At 31.1% G+C, this 18,461-nt stretch overlaps 2 protein-coding genes and 1 long non-coding RNA gene across 3 annotated transcripts; 1 reads left to right on the top strand and 2 right to left on the bottom strand.

Annotated features, from left to right (window-relative positions):
• Window positions 1-272: 272 nt before the first annotated feature.
• On the bottom strand, window positions 273-1,421 carry LOC103569903 (uncharacterized). Its single transcript, XR_548947.2, has 2 exons — window positions 635-1,421; window positions 273-488 (listed from the first exon to the last, which is right to left on the bottom strand). It is a non-coding gene; the product is annotated as an uncharacterized LOC103569903 (long non-coding RNA).
• A 1,366-nt stretch (window positions 1,422-2,787) lies between these two features.
• On the bottom strand, window positions 2,788-7,034 carry LOC103569904 (vacuolar protein sorting-associated protein 51 homolog). The gene is made up of 7 exons (XM_008547447.2): window positions 6,816-7,034; window positions 6,620-6,754; window positions 6,136-6,357; window positions 4,362-5,734; window positions 3,380-3,557; window positions 3,045-3,157; window positions 2,788-2,962 (listed from the first exon to the last, which is right to left on the bottom strand). The coding sequence occupies exons 1-7, from the start codon at window positions 6,894-6,896 to the stop codon at window positions 2,854-2,856; spliced, it is 2,211 nt and encodes a 736-aa protein (XP_008545669.1). The 5' UTR covers window positions 6,897-7,034; the 3' UTR covers window positions 2,788-2,853.
• A 127-nt stretch (window positions 7,035-7,161) lies between these two features.
• On the top strand, window positions 7,162-10,296 carry LOC103569905 (uncharacterized). The gene is made up of 2 exons (XM_008547448.2): window positions 7,162-7,265; window positions 8,006-10,296. The coding sequence occupies exon 2, from the start codon at window positions 8,008-8,010 to the stop codon at window positions 10,222-10,224; it is 2,217 nt and encodes a 738-aa protein (XP_008545670.1). The 5' UTR covers window positions 7,162-7,265; window positions 8,006-8,007; the 3' UTR covers window positions 10,225-10,296.
• Window positions 10,297-18,461: the final 8,165 nt, after the last annotated feature.

Here is an 18,461-nt window from a genome sequence, read left to right as displayed (position 1 = left end):
AATAACAAACCAATGAATCACGAAGATGATCTTTATGTTGGCGAGGTGCAGGTTCAACTTGTGAACGTATCAGTGAGCGTTAACTACAATCGCCCATTGTTACGGTCACAAACCGAAACAACTCCAATATTTTTTTTATCTATTAGTAATAAAAAAAACACTTAAATAATGATAACTTAATGATAAATGCAGCGTAATGGATTCATGAGCTAAGTAAAGATACTAAAAGAGATATTATTTTTTGAATAATGATATATTCGGTGGTCAGTATACTCATTTGTTACTAAATTATTATTTCTTGCAAACATTGCCAGTTTTTATCTAAGAATATATATTTACTGTACGATAGTGGTATATGTAGTAAAAATTTATCAATTTATTATTCCGAGCCCTTATGCGGGTCCATTCTTAGCCGGTTATTCATGCGCCCTCGGTCCTTTTTTCAAATATATCATATATTTATTGAATTAGTTCCACTCAATTGTCATCTGTAAGATATTCATATTTTATTTATTTATTGATAATACTCAATACTTATTTTTAAATATATGATAACATTATCTACGTCATCAATTATAAAAAAAAAAAAAAAAATTCAAGATTATATTTTTAAATTACCATAAAAATAACTCACTCCGTAAAAATTTTAAATATTGCGGTAAAACTTCACTTTGCACAATACAGCATTCAAATTTAAAAATATAAATTTTTTTTTGTTGTAATTATTTATTAATATGTTTACATATACGCAAAAATTATATATTATTTATTGAATATTACATATATATAAATGTATATGAGCATGTGGCAACTTGTGAAATGAAATGTATGACGACGCGTCACAACTTTTAAAAGTTTAGTTCTCTTCTTGTACAATAAAAAATAAAGTTACATATGTACAGGTGTTTTTTTAGATGATCACGTGTGCTATCAGAGGCCTATCTTAAGACATAACACGTACACGGTGTATATCATATTTAATTTTTATTGAGTAATTTTTTAAGTGACATTGACGCAGCTCTAGCTCTAGCTCTATTTAAACATAAATTATTGTCATTATACTCATGATTATTATTTTTCATTTTTAATTCTGATTAAATACTTATTAGCCATCACCATCATCATCATCATCATCATTATTATCACTATCGTAATTATTATTAGTGTTGAGTCTACAGAAAAAAAGGATTTCTTGGCACAAAATTTTTACGCGCCCCAAGAAAATTTTTGTATAAGAATTTAAAGCGAAACTTTTCTTAGGGCGATAAAAAATTTTCTTGATCAAGAAAAACATTTTCTTGGGGCGAGTAAAAATTTTCCTGCCAAAAAATCCTTTTTTTTGTGTAGAAGAAATTTATTGGAGCAAGAAAATTTTTTTCTTCGATCAAGAAAATTTTTTAATTACAATTTGAAAACTAAACTTTTCTTAGGGCGATAAAAAATTTTTTTTAAAGAAAAAAAAAATTTCTTGGCGTAAAAAATCTTTACTTTTTTTAAAAAAATTTTTACTTGTCTCAATAAATTTCTCATAGTTTTAATTAAAAATAAAAAATTTCTTGGTGCGAGAATAAATTTTCTTAAATTAAGAAAAAATCTTTTGAGCCAATAAATTTTTTATCGTTCTAAAAAAAATTTCATTTTTTTGATTAGAAGAAATCTTTTTTTTTTCTGTAATATTTTATAAGAGCTATGGAGATATTGGAGTAAAAATCTTTGGTGCGTAAATGAACCGGGGTCGCTGAGACCGCGAACCACGTTCTGTAATAAAACTAAGGGGACTTGTTCTAGAGAGTTTATTAAATTGAATAGAATGCGATGCGTAGGTCTATATGGCCGGATACACGGAGAATGAATCTCATCCAGTGGGAGGAAGTTTGAATTAACTTTATGCTTGTACGCTTTACTTCTCTCTGGTGCCAAAAGACTAAGCGATTATCATCGTATTATAAAATTGTATTTATTGCTCTAAAATTTCATGAATAATAAATTATTATTAATGTTCTATCATTGGTCAGTGAATAATTGTAATTATAATTATTTTATATATTTTTAATTACATTTGGATATCGTCAATGACGAATGACATGACCCGAGCACTTGGAGATCGGCATGTTATGTAGGGAGTTGAGAGCCGTTTAAATTGTTTGACCTAACGATTTATACCACGCGACGAAGGGTCACGACTCGTGGTACATGCTACTTAAAATACTACTATCCAATGACTGGACAAGGAATTATTACGATAAATTTAACAGTATATATATATATATGCATATACTTATGAACTTAGCTTATTATATGGAACATTTTTAAATAGGAACAAATAACACGAGGACAGAGTATTGATGATATGTAACCTTACGCAGAAAATAAGGATTTCTTGGTGCAAAAAAAAATTTTTCGAAGGAATTTCTTCTAAAAATTTTTACGAAACGGAAGTTAGCCGATGTCTAATAATTTTTCTACATGTGCGTATTTTTAGTTTTTTTTTTTTTTTTTTTTTTTATAATTGATTTGTAGAAACCAAAATACGAAAGTTATTGTATGCTAATTTCAGAATCATAAATTTTTTCTAGTTTAAAAAAAAATTTTTTTCCTACTTATAATTAAAAATATTTTTCGCGCCAAAATATAATTTTTTTGAGAGAAAAAAAAATTTTTAGAAGAAACTCCTAGAAATTTTTTCTCGCGCCAAAGAAATTTTTTTTCTATGTATGAAATTATAAAAACTTGAAAATTGTTTACATAAAAAGAAAAAAAATTTAATTGAGATTTTTTTTAATAATACACATTTTCTATAATTATATTTATTAATTTACAATTCAAATTTATTATAAATAATTAGTTATATATTCATCCTCTTTCACAAATAATGTCAACAACACTGGGCTCCATGAGAACTGGTTCAAGGCACCTATGGACCGCGCTACCCAAAATTTCATCCAGTAAAAAATGTACAAGACTGTAAGAAAAAAAAATAAATTAAATTACTAAATAATTAACAATTAAATAAAAATAAAAATAATTAACTAAATCAGTCTCACTTTTCATCAGCAACAAATCGCCACAAGTAGAGCTGAAGATAATGAGTGTCAACTTGGATCTGCTGGAGACCGTATTTACTAAAAGTCCGCAATCTTACGCACTCGAGAAAAGTCTAATAAATAACATACATTATTACAGTACTTGGCAATAAAATAAATAGTGATATTAAAGATAATCAGTAAATTTATGACTATTGCGAGCGACAAAGTGAATAATGATGTTATTATGTCATTGTGTTATAAAGTGCACCTGCATCTATTATGACATTATTTAATACTTTAAAATTTTTATTTTAAATGTAAGTTTTATATGAAAAATGCATTTTAATATTTACTTTTAAACTTATTTTAATAATCCCAGTTAAAATAGATGCTTTGTTAAACAAAACTGGAGCGAATATTTCAATTCTTTCTGAGAAAAGTTTGTGAATATTACTGACGAGTGATGAATCAAGTTGACTTGGAGTGTATGATGACCAATTTGAGCGATATTGATGCCTTGAAACGCTGATACTAGAATAAAATAATAATATTTAACATTAAAAAAAAATAATAGTTGTAAATATTCTTTGAAATATTGATTCATTTTAAAATATTAATACTTTTCTTAAAATGTATAGATTAGATTAAGGCCATTCTCAGTGCCTATCACTTTTTAAAAATTTTATAGATTTAAAAATAAAATTACTTACAGTTATCAATTAGGAGTTAAATGAAATTTGGAAAATAAATTTCAGTAAATTTCGTAATTTGAATTTTCAAATTTTGAAGGCTAAAATTTATTCTAAAAATTTTTTTCAACTCCTGATTAATAACAATTTTAATTCATTTTTCTTTTATTTCATATTTCAGTGAAATCTAACGACGTTGTATTTTTTTCAATTGAAATTGTAATTTTTTTTTTTTGAGGCCGTTCTCAAACGGTGCCCCCCACTTTTTAAAATTTTCAATAGCTTTCATAAGCGTATCAAAATTTAATAAATTAATTTAAAGAAAATTTAAGGTAATTGAAAAACGGAAAATATTATCATTAGAATTTTCAAATTTTCTTGGTTGAAATTTTTTTTTCCAAATTTCGTTAAACTCCTAAATGATAAAATCTTTAAATAATTTTTTTAAAAATCTATACCTCGGCAAAATTACGACTACGCTGTCTTTTTTAAAATTAATGCTTTAATTGTTTTTAAATTAATTGATAAAATTCTATCTCGTTATGACAGTTGTCACTGAAAATTTTTAAAAAGTCGGAGCCCTGTCTGAGAATGCCCTTAAATAATTCTGTAATTCTATTTTTATAATACAGAAAAATAAAGTAACCTGTGAGTTTTCCGACTGCTATCACTACTTCTGTCAACCTGACCATCATTATCATCATAGAGAACCGAAACTTGAGAATCAATAGCCGTGATATCTTCAACAACACGTTTCATAACAGCGCGGACTGTTCTTGGTTCAATAGTATGCAGCCAATCTCTCGTCTCAACAGATTTCCTCAGCATCTGCGACACAGCAAGACCTTGCAAACGTACATAGTGATTTAAAAGATCTTGTCCAGCTCGTGAAAATTCACTACAGATATCTTGTTCTGACGTAAGTGCGCCGACAGAAGTAGCGTAAGCTTCAACATTGAACATGTCATCCGTCGTTGAAATCAAATAGCGAATACTAGTGTCTTTAAATTCAATGCACATTTTGCTCAACAGCAGTAGCAAAGTCGCCGGATACTTGGGTACGTCAGAGCGCGTACAGAATCCACCAGCGACAGCTGTCAAGTGATGCAGGAATCCGACGATCAAACCTTCTCGGACTTCTTCGACGCAAAAAGTCTCCGAGAATTGCGGCTTCAAGCTGAACGATAATTCTGATTGTAAAAAAGCTGATAAATCTTGAAGAATTCCTTTTATTTTTTCAATCGTCGGTATCAAAAGTATCGCCTGGAGTTCCGTTAACCCGCCATCATTGTCGGAAGTTATTTTAGCCGCCAATGTCTGTCTTACTTTGGCCAACGTTTCATTTAAATGCTGCTTCAAATTATTCAAATGACTGCGACACTGTTTTCTCCCAGCGTTTATTACTATTTCTATTCCCGTGTTAGCAAAGTCAGCACCACTGCAGAGTATATTCATGGCTTGCAACCTGCGGTAAAATCTGTCCAGTGCGCGTACGAGTATCGCAGTATCCGACACACCCTCGACTCTTTTCTTCATCAGATCAAAATACTTGTTCATGTTACTCATTATAAAATTATCAAGACGTATCATAACATTGCTGTCCAAGTCATAAATTTCAATGTCATCGTCACCAGCACGTGGTCTATTGACAAACATGTCATTGTAAGAGGCAACAATTAGACATAAGTCACTTAAATAACCCGAACTACCAGCGTCAACGAATTCAATTATATCATTCTCACACATGTCCTTCAAATTATCTAATTTTTCGGCCAAACGATTGTCGGCGTGATTCAAAAAATCTTCACACAGTGAATCTGCTGGCTCTTTTAATCTTAACAACAAATCAACGCTCTCTGTTAATAATTTTGTTGTCGCGTCTCGCCGATGAAACTGCATCCGCAATTGTGATTTTAATTCTTCTACTATTTCTTCACAATCTTTCTGGATGCCGTGAAAAGATGGCATATGACCGTATTTATTTAATACTCTTTGCGCGCGTATGTAATCTTGGACGGCCTGGAAAAAAAATTATGATAATAAATTGAACAAAATAATTGAGTTTTTATTTTTGAAGCCAATTGCAAACGAATGCGATTTTCACGGAATTAAAATCAAGTTAAATTTTGATTTAATTGACAGGAGAGACATTTTATCCTCTAGGACAAAATTGACGATTTTAAATTAAATCGAAATCAGCCAACATCTAATTTTTGAATTTTTTGAAAAAATTGCACCTATAGTTTTTTAAATTTTCTACATGTGCATATTTTTAGTTTTTTAAATTAAATTTTTGAAAGAAAAAAATTTGAAAATTATCTATTAACTTCAGGATCGTGATTTTAAATCCACTAAATTTTATTTGTTTGAAATTTACTTGCTCTAAATAATTAAAAAAAATTTATTCAAAGACGACATACTTGGGCATAATTTCCTTCGTTCATTCGATCTTTTAAATTACTTGGTAACTTGAATAAAAATTGTAAACGTTTTAATAGAGCATGAACTGATGATAATCTCGATATTTGTTGCCTCGTATCCTGGAGCGTTGATGATATTTGATCTGAAAATGATGTAATGCGGTCCATATTTGTTGTCAATGAATCCATGCTCTCTTCCATTTCTTTAAAATCTGTTTTCATCTAAATAATTAAATAATTATTTAAAATTATCATTATTATTACTGATAATTTTATGATACTGAAGTTAATCGAGCTCCAATAATTTTTGGATTTTTTAAAAAACGATAATTCAGAAAATTGCACCTCCAGTTTTATCAATTTTCTACCAGTGCATATTTTTTTTTTTTTTTTTTTTTTTTAAATTAAATTGTTAGAAAAAAAATCAAAAAATTGTTAAATGATTGCTAACTTCAGGATCACTGCTCCAGGATCATATAAATACCTTTCGAATTGTATCAGTAGCAGCAATAAATTTATTATAATTTTCATAAACTAAAGTTTGCATTTCAGAATGTAATACTTGGGTATTTCTTCTTATTTCTTCTTCATGGTCCATTATTTGTTTCAACCGATAGTCCTATAAATAATTTAAAACTTAACCAATTGCTAATTAAATTCATAAATTCATAAATAAATACCTTTGTTAATTTTGCTATGTACAAATCTGGTTCAAAATTAGCTCCATTTATGTCGTAAGGATTATTCGTATTTTCAGCCATTTTTTATTGTTACTTATTTCTTAATTAATTATTATTACTCCTATTTAACTAACTTTTAAACTTAATTTTAAATATTTTTAATAATTTAAAAATAAAACACTAAAATGTGACAGGTGACAAGTCATCAAGAATAATAACGTGTTTATTAATGTTGATAATGATAATATGACTGTGCAGTGTCTCTACCTGGTGAAAAAAAAAAAATGATAAGTCTTTTGTTACTGACAGTTAATATTATCAGTGTTCTAGTTTATCTACTCGAAAAATATACTTTCAAAACACGTGAGCAACATAACCTTTGATAAACAAAATCAGTAGGCACATGCTGCCTAATTTTTCAAATATATATTTTGATATATAACAAATCAGGTAATCATTTATTTATAATTATTATGTATTCGTTTAGTTAATAATAAATATATCAGTAATTAATTATAGCAAAATTAATAAAACATTGGAGTGATACTCAAGTTAGCTAACGTCTAATAAGTTTTTGATTTTTTTAAAAAAGATAAATTTGAAAAAAAGAATATTTGAAAAAATTGCACCTGTAGTTTTTTTAATTTTCTACATGTGCATATTTTTAATTTTTTATTTGATTTGTTAAAAAAAAATCCGATTGTTAATTGTTTTCTAACCAGGATCGAAAAATTGGATTTAAAAAAAATGATAGATGATTTTAGTGATAAATTAAAATATTTTAACATCTGTTTATTTTTTTTTTTAACTAAAAATTTTTGATACTGAGTAGTAGACATTAAATTTGTTTTTTTTTTTTTTAAATAAATAAAATACATGGAACTAAAGTTAGCCGTCTGATAATTTTTTGATTCTTTTTTAAAATAATAAATTATAAAAAAAAGATATTTTAAAAAATTGCACATGTAGTTTTTAAAATTTTCTACATGTGCATATTTTTGCTGTTTTTTTTTTTTTTGTAACTAATTTCTTGAAAAAAATTATCCTAAAATTTTAAATTGTCTGCTAACCAGGATCATTTATAAAAATTACGAAATTTTCTGACTTCCGCGAACTTCAGTATCATAAATTAATAATAATAATAAAATATGTATAAATGGATTAATAAACCGTAAATAATATTATTATAGAGATGGCAAAGTCATCAGCAATGGCGTCGAAGGCACCTCGTAAGCAGGGATTCAATCGATCAGGTCACAGCATGAATCCCGAGCGATCGACTGAGGGTTTAAAAGGTGTGGCTAAACCGCGTTCAAAGGGTACAATAAAACGTTTGCAGATGTATCGATGTCAAAAGGCGAAAAGAAATAGCGTTGGTAAAATATTAACACCAGCTCCGTTCCAAGGCTGGCAGCCATCAGGTACCATGTCGCGAGTCGAGCCATCGCCGCGTTGGTTCGGTAATTCTCGTGTGATATCACAAAACGCCTTGCAAAAATTTCAAACTGAATTAGGAGCCGTTATGAAAAATCCTTATCAGGTTGTCATGAAGCCGACACAGTTGCCGATTACGCTGTTGGAACAAAAAGCCGCTCGAGAGCGCTGTCATATACTTGATACAGAAAGTTTTGATACGGTATTTGGTCCCAAAAAGCAGAGGAAACGCCCAAATTTACCTGTTTCATCGTATGATGAGATGCAGAAGTTAGTCGAGGAGAGGGAAGAAAAATATGACAAAGAAAAAGATGAGAAGGACTTTGACCTCATAAAACCAGATGACGGGGTTCGAAATGCACAGCGCGACTGGGTTATGGCTGCAGGTCAAAGTAAAAGAATTTGGAATGAATTATATAAAGTTATAGACTCATCTGATGTCATCTTACAAGTATTGGATGCACGTGATCCTCAAGGTACGCGGTCGCCACCTGTAGAAAAATTTCTCAAAACGGATAAGCCGCATAAACATTTGATTTTTATTCTCAACAAAGTAGACTTGGTGCCAACTTGGGTTACACAGAAGTGGGTTAAAATACTCAGCAAAGAGTATCCAACTGTTGCGTTCCATGCATCATTGACTCATCCCTTTGGCAAAGGTTCACTTATCAATTTACTTCGACAATTTTCAAAACTGCATATCGACAAGCAACAAATAAGCGTTGGTTTCATCGGGTACCCAAACACCGGGAAGAGTTCGATTATTAATACACTAAGGTCGAAAAATGTCTGCAAAGTAGCGCCGATTGCTGGTGAAACGAAAGTTTGGCAGTACATCACTCTTATGAAAAGTATTTATCTCATAGATTGTCCGGGTGTAGTTTATCCGTCTGCTGAAACGGACACGGAGAAGGTTCTGAAGGGAGTGGTGAGAGTTGAGTTGGTAAAAAATCCAGAAGATTATGTCGAGGCGGTTTTGGAACGGGTGAAACCTGAGTACATGAAGCGCACATACAAGATTGACGAGTGGACAGACTGTAATGATTTTTTGGAAAAGCTGGCACGACGAACTGGTAAATTACTTAGGAAAGGAGAGCCCGATGTTAATGCAGTTGCCCGCATGGTGTTGAACGATTGGCAGCGTGGCAAGTTGCCGTTCTTCGTTGCTCCCACGGTCATAAAGGAAGGAGAACCCGCTTCACAGCAACAGCAGGAGAAGGAATTGGAGAAGGACCAGCCGCAGCAAACATCCAGTGAGGCGTCATGCGAGCCAATGACCGAAAAAAGTATGACAGAGGGTCAGATTAATGCCGATACCGAAAACAAATCGGATAATTCTACGAAAAATTCAACGTCAACGTCAGCAGAAAAAGATAAATTGCAGCCAAATGTTTTACAAGATTTCAGAAAAATTCGCGTGACGTTAAGTTATGTTGGCGATGATGTTAAAAAGCTTGAAGCAAGTACACTAATTACAGATGATTCAGTTAGTGAAATAAATTCAGATAATTTAAGTAGGACGGAAACTCCAGGCGGGTCTGAAGACGAAATTGAACATGAGGATGAAGAAGAAAAGTTAGATTCTAGTAGAGATGAAGCAGTTGACATTAAAGATAGAGACGAAGATAAAATTCCTAAGATTGATGAGGGAAACCATGAGGTACATCAGCTAAACGAAGAGGCGGAGCATCTTGAGGCCAAAGACAATTTGATGCAGAGTGTTTTTGACGTACTCCCAGATGAATACGACTCGAGTGACAGCGAAAATCCACCAACTAAAACAACCAAGTATTTAACTAGCAGTGGAGCCTTCAAAGTTTCTCCGCTTAAAGGCGAAACCAAGAATTCAAATTTAACAAGCAAACAGCGACGTGGACTTGAACGTCAAAATAAACGCAAGAAAATTGGCAGTAATTTCTACGAGGTTTCCAACGCCAAAAATCGTAATCGCAACAGAAAAATTCCTAAGGTTTAGAAACTTTAAAAATGTATATGTAATTTTTTTTTTTATTTAAATAATAATAAAGCATTAGTAATAATAACGGTATTATTCTAGGCATGTTTATTTTAAAAATCGATTTCGGCAATAGTAATAACAGTAAAAAAAAAATATTAATCAAGAAATGGCGCAGTAACTTCCGTCACTTGTATGATATTTTCGTGGCCGTTAACGATTTCTCCCCTTTGCGTTTCCGCTATTAGAACCCTCTTACATTACGCTAGCCCCAATCGTGATGCCATCGCTCTTTTTGGAATTAGGTAACGAGGGGGTTGGCCAAAGCTAAACTACGACTCGTGGAAAAGAGCATACGCAGAGTAGAGGAAAAACTTGAACCCAAATATAAAACTGAACTTTGGGTCTCGCGAACGTCGAGGCGAATTGGCTTTTCGTGTGCACCCTCCATCAGCATACATATATATACACATGCGTGCATGGAAAAGCCATCTGGTCGATGCCGTATCCGGTTTGGCAAAGAGAAATAAAGAAAACCATACAAGTAGAATAGAGGGAAAAATATATTTAGACCCAGGCAATTTTTCACAATCCCAAGTCCAGAATCTAAAAACTACACAATAAAATACGAAACCTAAATTCACAAAAGCTGGGAAATACTTTTGCTAACCTCCGCCTGCTGCGTCAATAAACCATCTCATGGATTAAAAAAAAATTTCCTAAAACTTTTTGCAAACCAACTGTCTGTCGGTATCGGGAATAGCTGTAATCCTTTTTGTTTCTTTTTTTTTTTACGCTTTTTTACGACATCCCTCTATGTATACAGAGCAATAGTATTGAGGTAACAGGGGATGGAATATAAAAAAAATGGACAGTGACCCGTTACGCAGGTATACGAGGGAGTAACAACAACGGTGAGCATTTTTCGCCGGCGCCGAGTGTGGGAACACCGAAATTCCCCTTGCATCTGATTCTATCTTCTATCCTTTCTTCGCAAGCTATATATAATACAGCCATATATACGTATATATATAAATATAAATTTATGTATAAGGGTGAGGCGCGCCCTCAGGCTTCAAGGACTTGACTAGCACATGTATAATACACCCATATGCTTTTTTGGCTTTTATCCGATATTTCGTGCTGCAGGTATGCGTTACTGCTATTCAACTTATTAATATTATAAATAATTGTCGACCTGCCCACGCATGATTTTTATCGTGAAAAAACAGACCTACTTTCTACTTTCCTTATAATACATTTTTTATTATTATTATTTTTGTTTTTACCGCAGGCTCACTTTGTAAATTACAAAAAAAAAAAAATAAATAAATAAATAAACCAGAAAAACTATCAGTAAACAAAGAAGACAAGGAAAAGTAAAATATATTTGAATACATAATTCTTGCGCAATGACTTAAAAGTCAAAAAGCAATTTCTTTGTTCGAAAAAGTAATCCTGAGTAGCATAGAGGATTGCCGTTGCAGTGGGATCACGCAGAGATCGGATATCGTGAAGCACAAGTGGATGTCTGAAAGTATATAAGCGATGGGTGAAGCCAAAGTCATTTGGATTTGAATGAACCCGAGCGAGACAGAAGGATTTTGAGAGTAAAGGAAGGAATGGATGTAAAAAAAAAATATAAAAAAACGTGGGTAAGAAGTAGAAGAAGAAGAGTCCTCTCAGCTGCAAGTCGCTTGGTATGCTGGAAACAGAGGGTGACCTGTCCTTTTTTTTCCCATAGTTCTGTCCTTGTTGGCCAACGGCGCGCTCGACCGCCTTCATGCCTTTACTTTAAAATAGCCGGTACTTTGCTATAAAAAAAACACAAAAAAAAAATCATCAGCCCAAGAAGCAAAGATTGCCTACAATTTTTACGACGCACTGCGCTTTCCCGTTTCCCCCCTTTTTTATACTTTATTTTATTTCTTCTCCGTGACTAGTATATAGTGATAGTACACCCCAACCCAAGGTTAATCTTCCTCTCGCCTCTCACTTCCTCACTCAACTACTTTTTTAGTGGTTCCCTTTTTTTTAATATGTGTTGTAGCTCTTATTATATGCTGCGTTGTGCATCGGGATTTTTTCTACCGACCATGGCCTTACCATTAACAATACAACTTTTCGTTTTCAAACTACAAAAGGTTCCACAAAAAATAAAAAACTAATCCGAAAAATCTAGCACCTGTTACCTTGATAGCTATTACATTACATTACATTATTAAGTATAATCGGTATTCTTTCTTTTGATCAATGCAAAACTTTCACCAATTGCGTAGTTACCCTTTTCAAATTGCGATCCCTTTACAAAAATACTAAACAATTGAGCAAACAAATAATTAAGGATCAAATTCGCATAACGGTACACTGCACTGTAAAATTTCGGAGTGAATACGGATTTTTTTTCCGTTCGAATTCTCTACGGTCAAATTTAATTCCCATCTACTCTACGGAGTTTTGGGGCCGCAAAAATTTTGTATTATGAAATGAAAAAAAAAAAAAGTTTTTTAGGAACAGAAATGTTTTCTCTCCCCAGGGAAATTTTGTGTGTAAAATAAACTTCTTTATGAAGTTAATTTCACTCCAGAGGAACTTAAGTAAATGAAAAATAATCTGCTCCGAATTTACTTCGCATCCATTCCAAAAATTTGTTAAAATACACACAAAATTAAAGGATTTTTTTGCGCGAAAAATTTTTATTTTTCCCAAGAAACTTTTCGCATTACAAATTGAAAAAAAAAATTTTTTTTGAGCGAAAACGTCAAACGCCAAATTTTTTCTAATACTAATAAAATTTATGTCTTAAATTTTCAGTGCAAAATTTTTTTCGCGCCAAGAAATTCTTTTTTTCCGGAACATTTAAAAAAATGTATCATCAATTTTGTGCACATTATAAATCCTATTATTTAAATGTCAAATTTTTTTGTGATATCCATAAAATTTATCAGGAAATGTAAAAAAAAAATTTATATTTTCCCTGGAGTTTAGAGTCATGTCAGGGTCTTTGACTCTGGATTATAATTTTGAGTTTTGGGCGCGGTCGTGAGAGTTTGCCACGTGGAAAACTAAACCGTATATAGCATAGAGCCATAAAGCCAATGCAGTTTTCAAGCGTAACATATGTTGTGCATGCGTGTGGCAACATCGCGGTATAGTCGTACACATTCCTATCCATGCGACTCGACTAGGACCGACAAGTAAGAGGGATATATTATTGGATAGAGACCGGTTTGCCTAGCCGAACTAATGCTCTTCTAACGCAGATAAGCCCACGCCCTTTCCTCCCGTCGCCGTCGCCGATGCTTCTTCATCCTCAACGTCTTTGGCTTCTTCTTGCTTTTTATTTCTGTTTTTTATTATTTTTTTTTTTTAAACCTCTCACTTCGTAACGTCTAATGTTAAGTCCATCCGGGCCAGAGTTTTCTATATCCCTTTTATTTTTTTATTGCAACCGGTTAAATGTGTTGTGTGTATGTGGCGCAACAACAATAGATGGAAGTCGAGGTTACTGGCCACGGTTTATTTTTGCTTTATTTAAACAGGAAACTCCTACGTAATTTAATTTATATATTTATAATTGTCAGTCGTAATTAAAAAAATATGATAAAATAAATGGGTGTCTAAAAATAGTCACATTGTACTTTGATCCTCATAAATAGAACCCGTTATTTTTAGGTCAATTTATCGATATTGCAGTAATACGTCGGGTGATAGTCTATTAGAAAATGTAATGGACAAAAAAAGGAAAAAAAAAACTAAATAATAGAAAAGCCTTAGGCCACCCTATTCTTATTATTGAAGACAGGTAGAACATTGATCGCGAGAACCTGTCGGTTGGTCATTGGCCTTCGAATGCAGTCAACTTGAAGAGGATTTTATTTAACCTAGAGAAGAAACACTTGGTCTCAGCCTCCCTGTAGTAGGATATAAAGATTTTTTGACTTAAGGAATATTGAGAAGAACCTGTTCCCTTTTTATCATAAAGAGGCCCATCCTCCCCCCGAAATGCTCCGTTCATCGGATTATAAATGACATACGGCTCTTAATTTTCTTTTCTCTTTTTTTTCATATTTTTTATTATTATTGTTATTATTTTATTTATAATATATGTACATATATGATATATCTATGCGTTTTATTTTAATGATACGCAGGTAAAAAATTTTGTAACACAAAATGATACACGTGTGCAGTCGTTGAACTTTGCGCCACTATCGTTCATATCCATGAAAAACAAATAGATATGAAAATCACATGAATATCAAAAATATGTTATCCAAAGTTTTTTTAAGATAGTGCAGAATGTTTTCTTTGTATTTAAAAGAAAAATATTTTTTATTTTGTAAAAGGTTCTTTTTTTATTTTACGTTTCTTGCCAGTGAATTTTTTTATTCTTTTGTATCGCAGAAGGCAATTTTTCTTGGCTATAAGTCATAGGCATTTCACGAGATAGAGAATAAGATAGAGGAAAAAAAGAAAATTTAAGATTATAGTTCAGGCCGTTATTATATATATATATAAAGACTCGGGACTCAGGTGGTTCCCGTAGTTGCGAGGGTGAGAAAAAAAATTCACATCATGGGCATATTTTTTTTTTTCATCCCACCTGCCTTCATTTTATTCGTTTCTTCTTCATATTTATCAATTCAATTGAATGATTTATTGAATGTAGATTTTTTATATTAACATTTATTATATTTTTTTTTTTGAGCTCGTGAATTTTTATCAAGTGAAATTTTTTTTCCTTCTAGTTGTAGATTAAATTTTAACATTACCATTTATTGACGTCATTTAAAGGTAATTAGAGACGGTACGCAAAAGATGATAAAAAAAATTATCAAAATTACTGTAATCTATAGATTTCGACATTTTAACGGCTATTGTCGAAATATATATTAGTATAAAAAATTTTTATTACTATATTCAACGAATTAAAAAATAATAAGAACATTAAACCTAAATAAATAAATAAAACGTGATATTAGAAATTAATCAATGTTTAATTATAAATTTCATGTTTTTTTTAACTGCATTTATTTTATTGATTTTAATTTTTTTTTTGTAGTAAAAATTTAATTTGTATTTATTATTATTAAAAGATTTTTTTTTTTTCAACAAATCAATTACAAAAAAAAAATAAAGCAAAAAAATGCACATGTAGAAAATTTAAAAAACTTCATGTGCAATTTTTTTAAATGTATCGTTTTTTAAAAAATCAGAAAATTATTAGATGTCAATTAATTTCAGTATCAAAATAAAGTCAATGACTGAAGTTAGCGGAGAACTAATGATTTTTATTTTTTTTTATGACTATTTAATTACAGAAAAAAAAAATAAAAAAATGCACATGTAGAAAATTAAAAAAACTAAAGGTGCAATTTTTCGAAATTTTTTTTTTTTAAAATGTATTGTTTTTACAAAAATTATTAGACGTTGGTTAATTTAAGTTTCAGAATAAATTAAATGACTGACAATTAACGATAACTGAATTTTCTTTTCAACTGTTTAACTACAAAAAAATGAAAAGTAAAAAAATGCACATGTAAACAATTAAAAAAACTACATGCGCAATTTTTTTAAATATTTTTTTTTTTCATTATTTATCGTATTAAAAAAGATTCAAAAATAATTAGACGGCTAATTTCAATATCATAATAAATTAATGCATTTAACTTTTTTTTTTTTTTTTTTTTTTTTTATTATTTTTATAAGTGACTGTACAATCTTAAGATATTTATTATCAACGCACAAATATGAAAACCTCATTTTTATTTGTACAAAAATAATATAATTCTATATTAACTCTAAAAAAAAAAAGAAAGTTTTTTAGTGACAAATGCACAAAATTGATAAAAAAAAAATATTTTTTATCTTAAGTAATTTAACTTACGACAAATAATACTTTTAGAAAAACAAAAGTATTAAATTTTTTAATTACAATGACAATAAAATTTAATAACATCAAAGTTCATTAAAATTAATCGTGAAACAAAAATATAAATAATAAACGAGGATCGATTTATTCTCCTAAAAATTAATGACTTAAAATATTATTTTTAAATCCAACTACCTGCAGTATTGTACACTAAATAGGTCAATAACATTCAACAAAATCATTGACTTTGTCGTAATAAAAATATTTTTTTCTTTGAGTCAACAGGAAAGCCAAAATAATTAAAAATTTCAAATTAAAATTAAAATACCATTTTATTGAACAATTAAAAATCCATACTGTTGTTATTATATCTATAAATATATATCCTATCACATTCTCTTACGAAAGACAAAAAAAATTTTTTTAAAACAATTTATTTGACATAAAGAAAATCACAACAGCGAATTAAGTAGTTAGCAAAAATAATTCGCCAGACGCGCGAATTTTTTTTATATTTTTTGCGCGGGGCCGACTATAAAGCGGTTCCGCTACTGCTGGCCATGCATTTTCGTAGTCGTTATATGGTTTTAAAAAAATCTAACACGCATCAAGCGAAAAGAATGCTCGTTCTTTACATTCAACGTAGCGATTATCCCGTGCGATAAGGAAAAGTCTAATGTAGTAACTTTTATTATTTTATTAAACTTTTTTAAATTGTAGTTATTTTAGAAACTCCAACTGAGTAAGCGAACCAAAAAGCAAAATAAAATCATTAATATTTTTTTTTTATTTTTTTTCATACATTATTATTAACCATACATACATTTATTGTACAATAACGTTATACATTTGTACAATAAGGCCTATAAATATATACGAATTTAAAAATATGTATACATAAAAATTAAATTACACACACAATGTTTGCATTCTCTATTATATTTATCTTATAAATTATAGCTCTATCTCTGTGAGATGATTACGCAATAAAACATAGAGCGATTAGCGTGAACTTGAAACTTGGGCAAAATAAAAAAATAAAATATATTTATATATATATATATGAAACAGCGATTATTAAAACCACGTAGAGAATATCGACGTGTGGGTAGCCAGGCTTTCAAAATAACATTCACCAGCAGACTTTTTAAATTCTTCGTAAGTATTATATATTTATATCTTTTGCGTATTCATATTAATACAAGCGAATTCCTAAAAATATAAAATAAAACTGTCCCTTCTTTTCCATCTCCATAACATGTATATATATTTTTATTTTTTTCCCATTTCTTTCTTTTCGTAGTGTAGTCGCCTGACGGGTTTTTACCAGCCTATTTCTATTCGACTCCCTCCACAAAACAGTTTCCCAAAGTCGCATCATATCACCGCACACACATACACACACACACACACACACTTGCGTAGATCAACATCATAGCGTACGAATGAAAAAGCAAAAAGCAAGCTAAAGAATATAATAAGAAGTTACGGAATACAGAGAAAGGCAGGATAAGAAACCATAGAAAAAATAAAAAAAAAAAAGGTCGTAGGTGTAGGGTCCAAGGGAGTTGGGTTTGATTATGATTACAAAGACTGGGATAAGATTTTTAAAATTTTTAGGCATGTGAATTTTCCATTATGGCGAGGAGAGACATCAGTTTGCTGTTTAGCGACAAAACAACCAGCAGAAAGTCAGACGGAATAGAAGGGAATTTAAAATGAATGGGAAGAGAATAGATAGCAGTTAAATATGATGAGGGAAACGGAGCAAAAAAGTGTGGGGTAACGGGGGAGGAAAGGGGAGAGACTAATGACGTAGGTTTGCTAGAAAACAGAGTGTTTCAGCGTGCATCATAGACCATAGCCATGATGATGATCTAACACTATGAAAAACTGTATAAAAAACACCATATAGCATTGGAGCGAAGTCTAAGATTGGATCAGCAGAGGAAGAAGCGAGTCCGGTTGTTGAAGGGCAAATAGGGACGGATTATTGGGCTGAGGACTGCGTGGATTGGCCGATCGAAACGTGTCATTCGTCAGCTCTGTTAAGCATTTGTTGTTTTGGAGATGGTAAATGATGAAGAAGCTATTAGCGTTTGCTGGCCTCAAGAGTGAGAAGAAAACCAATGAAATGATACGCGGTCGGTGAGAAGGAGAGGATCCGAGTTGCGGCGGCGGTCATTATGGTGGTGGTAAGCAACTTTAGATTTTTATGAAAAGGAAAAATATACGCGGTATGGGCGGGAGAGAGTGAGATTATTTTGGCCACCCCTACGGAAAAGCGCCAGTTCGTCGCACTCGAGACGATCATGGGTTCGCTCGTTCGTTCGTTCTTTTAAATGTTCACCGCTGGTGCACTATACCAGACTATACATTTGCT

Source organism: Microplitis demolitor, chromosome 10, assembly GCF_026212275.2.
Source record: "Microplitis demolitor isolate Queensland-Clemson2020A chromosome 10, iyMicDemo2.1a, whole genome shotgun sequence".
Lineage (NCBI taxonomy): Eukaryota > Metazoa > Arthropoda > Insecta > Hymenoptera > Braconidae > Microplitis > Microplitis demolitor.
This window is presented reverse-complemented; position numbering and strand designations above follow the sequence as displayed.

Excerpts from the sequence above, each read along its gene's own strand:
- LOC103569905 (XM_008547448.2), top strand. The coding sequence starts at position 8,008 with ATGGCAAAGTCATCAGCAATGGCGTCGAAGGCACCTCGTAAGCAGGGA.
- LOC103569904 (XM_008547447.2), bottom strand. The coding sequence starts at position 6,896 with ATGGCTGAAAATACGAATAATCCTTACGACATAAATGGAGCTAATTTT. Across the intron at positions 5,735-6,135 it reads ACGAAGGAAATTATGCCCAA|GCCGTCCAAGATTACATACG; the intron begins GTATGTCGTCTT and ends TTTTTTTTCCAG. Across the intron at positions 3,158-3,379 it reads TTATTAAAATAAGTTTAAAA|ACTTTTCTCGAGTGCGTAAG; the intron begins GTAAATATTAAA and ends GTTATTTATTAG.